Source organism: Takifugu flavidus, unplaced genomic scaffold (genome assembly GCF_003711565.1).
Source record: "Takifugu flavidus isolate HTHZ2018 unplaced genomic scaffold, ASM371156v2 ctg646, whole genome shotgun sequence".
In the NCBI taxonomy this organism is placed as follows: Eukaryota; Metazoa; Chordata; class Actinopteri; order Tetraodontiformes; family Tetraodontidae; genus Takifugu; species Takifugu flavidus.
This window is the reverse complement of record NW_026622258.1, coordinates 382-10000: the sequence shown is the minus strand read 5'-3', so window position 1 is coordinate 10000 and position 9619 is coordinate 382. Positions and strand designations below refer to the sequence as shown.

The window sequence follows — 9619 nt, the reverse complement described above, 5'->3', positions numbered from 1 at the left end:
GTTCATCATCTGTAAAATGCTTACACGTGTAATGGGGATCAACATTACATTCACACGTGATTTCACCTTTAACGGTTGACAGGAAGTAACTTTACAACTGAAGCCTTTGAATAGATGCTAATATGCTCTGAAGCTATCAGCATCTCCCTCAACCCTTGGGAAGAACATTCAGCTTTTCAGATGACATGAAGACGTCAGACTCACCAGCGGTGAGGCCAAACGATGTGCAGAGGCTTCGGAGCTCGGTGCTGCTTGCTTCACTGCTGGAGACACGTGGATCGGCCAACCTGGCAGCAGCATCAGAATAAAGCATCAAAGCATCAGAACATGGTGGCGCCGTCCATCAGAATAAAGCATCAAGCATCAGAACATGGTGGCGCCGTCCATCAGAATAAAGCATCAAAGCATCAGAACATGGTGGCGCCGTCCATCAGAATAAAGCATCAAAGCATCAGAACATGGTGGCGCCGTCCATCAGAATAAAGCATCAAAGCATCAGAACATTGGTGGCGCCGTCCATCAGAATAAAGCATCAAAGCATCAGAACATGGTGGCGCCGTCCATCAGAATAAAGCATCAAAGCATCAGAACATGGTGGCGCCGTCCATCAGAATAAAGCATCAAAGCATCAGAACATGGTGGCGCCGTCCATCAGAATAAAGCATCAAAGCATCAGAACATGGTGGCGCCGTCCATCAGAATAAAGCATCAAAGCATCAGAACATGGTGGCGCCGTCCATCAGAATAAAGCATCAAAGCATCAGAACATGGTGGCGCCGTCCATCAGAATAAAGCATCAAAGCATCAGAACATGGTGGCGCCGTCCATCAGAATAAAGAGGTGACTCGGGCCCATCGTGTTCGACAGGTTAGGGTCTGTGTGTGTATGTGTGTGTGTGTGAGTGTGTGTGTGTCTGTGTGTGTGCATGTGTATGTGTGTGTGTGTGTGAGTGAGTGTGTGTGTGCGTGTTTGAGTGTTTGAGTGTGAGTGCGTGTGTGTGTATGTGACAGGAGGAGGATGGACAGACTGGTGAGGAGGGCCAGCTCTGTCCTGGGATGTCCCCTGGACAGGGACAGGAGGAGGATGGACAGACTGGTGAGGAGGGCCAGCTCTGTCCTGGGATGTCCCCTGGACAGGGACAGGAGGAGGATGGACAGACTGGTGGGGAGGGCCAGCTCTGTCCTGGGATGTCCCCTGGACAGGGACAGGAGGAGGATGGACAGACTGGTGGGGAGGGCCAGCTCTGTCCTGGGATGTCCCCTGGACAGGGACAGGAGGAGGATGGACAGACTGGTGAGGAGGGCCAGCTCTGTCCTGGGATGTCCCCTGGACAGGGACAGGGAGAGGATGGACAGACTGGTGAGGAGGGCCAGCTCTGTCCTGGGATGTCCCCTGGACAGGGACAGGAGGAGGATGGACAGATGGTGAGGAGGGCCAGCTCTGTCCTGGGATGTCCCCTGGACAGGGACAGGAGGAGGATGGACAGACTGGTGAGGAGGGCCAGCTCTGTCCTGGGATGTCCCCTGGACAGGGACAGGGAGAGGATGGACAGACTGGTGAGGAGGGCCAGCTCTGTCCTGGGATGTCCCCTGGACAGGGACAGGAGGAGGATGGACAGACTGGTGGGGAGGGCCAGCTCTGTCCTGGGATGTCCCCTGGACAGGGACAGGAGGAGGATGGACAGACTGGTGGGGAGGGCCAGCTCTGTCCTGGGATGTCCCCTGTTCAGGGACAGGAGGAGGATGGACAGACTGGTGAGGAGGGCCAGCTCTGTCCTGGGATGTCCCCTGGACAGGGACAGGAGGAGGATGGACAGACTGGTGGGGAGGGCCAGCTCTGTCCTGGGATGTCCCCTGGACAGGGACAGGAGGAGGATGGACAGACTGGTGGGGAGGGCCAGCTCTGTCCTGGGATGTCCCCTGGACAGGGACAGGAGGAGGATGGACAGACTGGTGGGGAGGGCCTCTGTCCTGGGATGTCCCCTGGACAGGGACAGGGAGAGGATGGACAGACTGGTGAGGAGGGCCAGCTCTGTCCTGGGATGTCCCCTGGACAGGGACAGGAGGAGGATGGACAGACTGGTGGGGAGGGCCAGCTCTGTCCTGGGATGTCCCCTGGACAGGGACAGGAGAGGATGGACAGACTGGTGAGGAGGGCCAGCTCTGTCCTGGGATGTCCCCTGGACAGGGACAGGAGGAGGATGGACAGACTGGTGAGGAGGTCAGCTCTGTCCTGGGATGTCCCCTGGACAGGGACAGGAGGAGGATGGACAGACTGGTGAGGAGGGCCAGCTCTGTCTGGGATGTCCCCTGGACAGGGACAGGAGGAGGATGGACAGACTGGTGGGGAGGGCCAGCTCTGTCCTGGGATGTCCCCTGGACAGGGACAGGAGGAGGATGGACAGACTGGTGGGGAGGGCCAGCTCTGTCCTGGGATGTCCCCTGGACAGGGACAGGAGGAGGATGGACAGACTGGTGAGGAGGGTCAGCTCTGTCCTGGGATGTCCCCTGGACAGGGACAGGAGAGGATGGACAGACTGGTGGGGAGGGCCAGCTCTGCCCTGGGATGTCCCCTGGACAGGGACAGGGAGAGGATGGACAGACTGGTGAGGAGGGCCAGCTCTGTCCTGGGATGTCCCCTGGACTCAGTGAACACTGTCCCCAGCACCAGCGTCCCCTTCTCACCACGTGGTGCAGCGAGCTGCTCATTGAAGCCTGGTGTGGTCTGCTTACGGTGCTGCCTGAATCACATCCGGACACGTGCTGCCTTCCAGCAAAGATAGAAGTCTATTATATTAAAATATTATAGAATATTTTTCAGACGGCTCAGGCGTTGATTTGAACGGAAACCTAAACGCCTCACGGGGGTGGGTGGTAGCAGGTGCTCGGGTGGCTCACGTGGTGGAGCATCAAGTAAGGTGAGATGGGCTGCTCCGGATTTACCATAAGAAGTTTGAATATATCAACTGTCACATGACAATGTCACATGACAAGCAGGGCCAACTGTAAATATGCCTGACTCCAACTGTGCTGGACCATCCCCTCCATCACCATCTTCTGCCTCCACCTTGGTCCTCGGGCCGGTGTTGCTGTCTGCAGTGCTGTTGTATCCTCACACGAATGCTCAACTGGTGACACTGACCGGCTGATATCAGGGAAGTGGACCGGGTAGGTAGTACAGGACCAAACACTTTGGCCGGATCAGCAGGTCTACATCTCGCGGTCTGTGGTCTGGGATCTTCTTCATGAAGGACGGGATGGAAGACAGGAAGGACTCCATGTTGAAGGTGGAGTTAAACACCACAATGTCGGCCACCAGGCTGTCAACACACAAGAGCACAACGTGGGTCGGTGGTCTGAAGATCTTCAAATGAGAAAGCAACATTTTAGCACCTCAGCAGAGGTCAAAGGTTGGCATCAGAAAAAGGGTTCGGGTTAGCTTGCAAAGCTCAAGCAGAAACATCCACAGAGTTAAAACCTAGAATAAGACCAGAAGGTCAATAAATACGATGAAAAGAGACAGTAGAATTAGAAAGGACAGGCCGACAAGCTCGGGTACAATGGTCAGGGTCAGGGTCAGGGTCAGGGTCAGGGTTAGGGAGAACAGAGGGTTAGGGTTAGGGTTAGGGTCAGGGTCAGGGTCAGGGTTAGGGTCAGGGTCAGGGTTAGGGTTAGGGAGAACAGAGGGTTAGGGTTAGGGTCAGGGTCAGGGTTAGGGTCAGGGTCAGGGTCAGGGTTAGGGAGAGAACAGAGGGTTAGGGTTAGGGTCAGGGTCAGGGTTAGGGTTAGGGTCAGGGTCAGGGTCAGGGTTAGGGTTAGGGTTAGGGTTAGGGAGAACAGAGGGTTAGGGTTAGGGTCAGGGTTAGGGTCAGGGTCAGGGTCAGGTTAGGGAGAACAGAGGGTTAGGGTTAGGGTCAGGGTCAGGGTTAGGGTCAGGGTCAGGGTTAGGGTTAGGGTTAGGGTCAGGGTCAGGGTCAGGGTTAGGGTCAGGGTCAGGGTCAGGGTTAGGGTTAGGGTTAGGGTTAGGGTCAGGGTTCAGGGTTAGGGTCAGGGTTAGGAGAACAGAGGGTTAGGGTTAGGGTTAGGGTCAGGGTCAGGGTTAGGTCAGGGTCAGGGTTAGGGTTAGGGTTAGGGTCAGGGTTAGGGTCAGGGTTAGGGAGAACAGGGGTTAGGGTTAGGGTCAGGGTCAGGGTTAGGGTCAGGGTTAGGGTTAGGGTTAGGGTCAGGGTTAGGGTCAGGGTCAGGGTTAGGGTCAGGGTCAGGGTTAGGGTTAGGGTCAGGGTTAGGGTTAGGGTCAGGGTTAGGGAGAACAGAGGGTTAGGGTTAGGGTCAGGGTCAGGGTTAGGGTTAGGGTCAGGGTCAGGGTTAGGGTTAGGGTTAGGGTTAGGGTCAGGGTCAGGGTTAGGTCAGGGTTAGGGTTGGGGTTAGGGTTAGGTTCAGGGTTTGGGATAAAACTTTTTTGCACTGGCCTACTGATCGGGAAAGCAGGGGAGTGCGGAGGGTGAGGGCCCCCCCGGGGGGGGAAAAAAGCGATTAGCCAGGGCTCAAGAGGTTCCGGACAGGATAGGGGAGAGAGGTTGGATCACCAGTCAAGGAAGAACTTGGTGGAATGGCAAGTAGGTATGGGGGGAGATTGACCTTGGGGGGGGGCAAAGAGTTAGGGGTGGGGTTAGGGGGGTTAGGGGAGGGGGAAGGTAGGGGTTGGGGTTAGGGACGAGGGGTTAGGGGGGGTGGGGTGAGGTAGGGGAGGGAGAGGGGGAGAGGGGGGGGTGGGGTAGGGAGGAGAGAGGGGGGGGGGTGTAGGGTTAGGGAGAGAGGGGGAGGGGTTGGGTGAGGGGAGAGGGTTGGGGGTAGGGGGACGGGCGGGAGGGTTAGGGGGAGAGGGTGAGGGGGTTGGGGATTAGGGTTGGAGTGGGGGGGTAGGGGGGAGGGGTTAGGGTTAGGTGTGGGGGTTAAGGGTGGGGTTAGGGGTAGGGTTAGGGGTAGGGGGTGGGGTTAGGGGTTGGGGTTAGGGTTAGGGGTGGGGGGGGTTAGGGGGTGGGGTTAGGGTTAGGGTTAGGGTTAGGGTCAGGGTCAGGGTTAGGGTTAGGGGGGACAGAAGCCTGGAGCTGGAAACCACGTTGGGATTTGGCAGGTCAACACACTCACACACACACACACCCTCCAACAACACCCCTCACATACCCCTCACAAACACACCCACACAATGCCCTCACACCACGCCCCCTCACACATGCCCTCACAAACACACCCTCACACACGCCCACACAAACACACCCTCACACACGCCCTTACACACACACGCCCTCACAAACACACCCTCACACACGCCCTCACACACACACCCACACACATGCCCTCACAAACACACCCTCACACACGCCCACACAAACACACCCTCACACACGCCCACACACACACGTCCTCACACAACACCCTCACACACGCCCTCACACACGCCATCACAAAAACACCCACAAACATGCCCATCACACACGCCTCACACATGCCCTCACACACGCCCACAACAAACACACCCTCACACAGCCCTCACACACACACCCTCACCACACGCCCTCACACACGCCCACACAAACACACCCACACACGCCCCTCACACACGCCCTCACACACACGCCCTCACAAAAACACCCTCACACACGCCCTCACACATGCCCTCAACACATGCCCTCACACACGCCCTCACACACACCCTCACACACGCCCACAACACGCCCTCACAAAACACCACTCACACACGCCCTCACAAATGCCCTCACAAACCAACACCTACACACGCCCACACAAACACACCCTCACAAATGCCCTCACACACGCCCACAAAAACACACCCTCACAACACGCCCTCACACCACACCCTCACACACGCCCTCACACACCCACCACAAACACACCCTCACACACACGCCCTCACAAACACACCCTCACACACGCCCAACACACGCCTCACACACGCCCTCACAATCACAACACACCCTAACACACGCCACAAACACACACACGCCCTCACCACAAACACCATCACACATGCCCTCACACCGCCCTCAAACACACGCCCCCACACACGCCCTCACAAACACACCCTCACACACGCCCTCACACACGCCCTCACACACACGCCCTCACAAACACGCCCTCACACACGCCCTCACACACGCCCTCACATACACCCTCACTCACACGTCCTCACACACGCCCTCACACACACGCCCAAAACACCACCCTCACACACATACACCCTCACACACGCCCACACACATGCCCTCACACACGCCCAAACAAACACGCCCTCAAAAAAAAAACACACTAAACACAACAAAACACAATCACATACGACCTAACACACGCCCTCACACACGCCCTCACACACACACCCTCACACAACACACCCTAAACACACACCCCAACACAAGCTCCTCACAAACACACACACACACACCCTCACACACACGCCCACACACACGCCTCACCACACACACACACACACACACATCCTCACACACACGTCCTCACACACACACCCTCACACACGCCCACACAACGCCCACACACACGCCCTTCACACCCGCCCTCACACACACACCCTCACACACGCCCTCACACACGCCCCACCACACGCCCATCACACAAACAACACACACCACACACATCCTCACACACACATCCTCACACACACGTCCTCACACACACACCCTCACCACACACCCTCACACACGCCCACACATACGTCCTCACACACACACCCTAACACACGCCCTCACACACACGCCCTCACACACACGCCCTCACACACACGCCCTCACACACACACCCTCACACACGCCCTCACAACACGCCCTCACACACACGCCCTCACACATACACCCTCACACACACCCTCACATACGCCCACACACACACGTCGTCACACACACACCCTCACACACGCCCTCACACACACATCCTCACACACACGCCACACACACACACCCTCACACACATCCTCACACACACGCCCTCACACACGCCCTCACACACACAACTCACACACGCCCTCACACACCACGCCCTCACACACGCCCTTACACACACCCTCACACACGCCCTCACACACACATCCTCACACACACATCCTCACACACACGCCCTCACACACGTCCTCACACACACGCCCTCACACACAAGCCCACACACACGACCCCATCAAACACACACCTCACACACACGCCCTCACACACACACCCTCACACACACGCCCTCACACACACACCCGCAACAACACCATCACACACACGCCCCTCACACACACACCCTCACACACACACCCTCACACACGCCCTCACACACACGCCCTCACACACACGCCCTCACACACACGCCCTCAACACACCTCTCACATACGCCCACACACACGTCGTCACACACACACCCTCACACACGCCTCACACACACGACCTAACACAAACATCCTCACACACACGCCCAACACACACACCCTCACACACATCCTCACACAAGCCCTCACACACGCCTCACACACACCCTCACACACGCCCTCAACACACACGCCCTCACACACGCTTACACACGCACTCACACACGCACTCACACACACACCCTCACACACGCCCTACACACGCCCACACACACGCCACAGAACCAAAACACACACACACACAAATCCTCGGGCCACAAACACAGCCTCACACACACGGCCTCACACAAAACCCGCCAAACACCACCCTCACACACGCCCACACATACGTCACTCACACACACACCCTCACACACGCCCCACACACACGCCTCACACACACGCCATCACACACACACCCTCACACACACACCCTCACACACGCCCACACACACACGCCCTCACACACACGCCCCTCACACATACACCCTCACACACACCCTAACATACGGCCCACACACACGTGTCACACACACGCCCTCACACACGCCCTTACACCCACCTCACACACGCCCTCACACACACATCCTCACACACCATCCTCACACACACGCCCTCACACACGTCCTCACACACACGCCCTCACACACACGCCCACACACACACCCTCACACACACCCTACACACCACGCACCTCACACACACACCCTCAAACACACGCCCTCACACACACACCCTCACAAACACACCCTCACACACACGCCCTCACACACACCCTCACACCACACACCCTCACACACGCCCTCACACACACGCCTCACAACCACGCCCTCACACAACACCTCACACACACCCTCACATACGCCCACACCACACGTCGTCACACACACCCTCACACACGCCCTCACACACACGCCCTCACACACGCCCTCACACACACATCCTCACACACACGCCCTCACCCACACGTCCTCACACACACGGCCCTCACACACGCCCACACAACACACCCTCACACACGCCCTCACACACACGCCCTCACACACACGCCCTCACACACACATCCTCAACACCGCCTCACACACGCATCCTCAAACACACACCCTCACACGTCCTCACACACACGCCCTCACACAACGCCCTCACAAACACGCCCCACATTACACATCCTCACACACGCCCTCACCACGCATCCTCACACACACACCCTCACACGTCCTCACACACACACCCTCACACACGCCCTCACACCACCATCATCACACACCACGCCCTCAACACACGCCCTCACACACACGCCCTCACACAACATCCTCACACACGCCCTCACACACGCATCCTCACACACACACCTCACACGTCCTCACACACACACCCTCACACACACACGTCCTCACACACAACATCATTTCCAGAAACAACTGCAACAGTAAGCTTGAGCTGCTCGCCGACGTTACCATGAAAGGACCTGGTTGTAGCCGTACTGAAAGTCCCGTTCCTGTCTTGGCGGACAGGGTACACCAGCTGGTTCTCATGGAAATACAGAACCTTCTTCAGACGAGCCAGGTCTGGCCGAGAGTGCCACCAGCTCACACAGGTTTTCAACACGGAGCTGCTGAAGAGCACTCTGGGAACAGAAACACAAAGGAGCTCAAACTTGGTCAGGCCACAGGTCAGTTCCCCCAAAATGGACCAGTGGAGATCCATCAGGGCCCCTGTGGGGGTCTCACCGGTAGGATAGGATGGACACATGGGGACGATCTGGCTGAGGAGCAGTGCGGCAGTTCTCGCCCTCCAGTGCCATTTCTTGGCGCGGCAGCGTGATGACGGAGCAGCCGCTGATGTTGCGCTCCAGCAGGTCGATCAGCTGTTTGTGCGAGCCGCCGTAGAAGACCTCGACCAGCAGAACACGAGGACCCTGACACACGGAGACATTAGACTCGACCCACTTCCATCCTGGAGTTCATTTCTAAATGGGATAGACGTTGGAAATCGGACTGTTCCTATGCTCATTTGATGCAGGACGTGTTTTTGTGGCATGTTCCCACTCGTACGGTTCTAAAAGAAGGTTCTGGCTGAGGATCTGTCAGGTTAGGGTTAGGGTCAGGGTCAGGGTTACGGTTAGGTCAGGGTTAGGGTCAGGGTTAGGGTTAGGGTTAGGGTTAGGGTCAGGGTTAGGGTCAGGGTCGGATCAGGATCAGGGTTA

At 57.3% G+C, this 9619-nt stretch overlaps 1 protein-coding gene across 1 annotated transcript in view; it reads right to left on the bottom strand.

The window, feature by feature from the left end:
* LOC130521026 (glycosyltransferase-like domain-containing protein 1) overlaps positions 1-9369 on the bottom strand; it is a gene marked incomplete at both ends in the record, with an annotated part of 10440 nt that extends 1071 nt beyond the window's left edge. Inside the window, 7 exon segments of the mRNA XM_057024681.1 lie at positions 205-255; positions 3142-3173; positions 3175-3319; positions 8871-8916; positions 8919-9038; positions 9144-9225; positions 9227-9369. Of these exon segments, the coding sequence (XP_056880661.1) occupies positions 205-255; positions 3142-3173; positions 3175-3319; positions 8871-8916; positions 8919-9038; positions 9144-9225; positions 9227-9369 (619 nt within the window).
* Between the last annotated feature and the right edge of the window lie 250 nt (positions 9370-9619).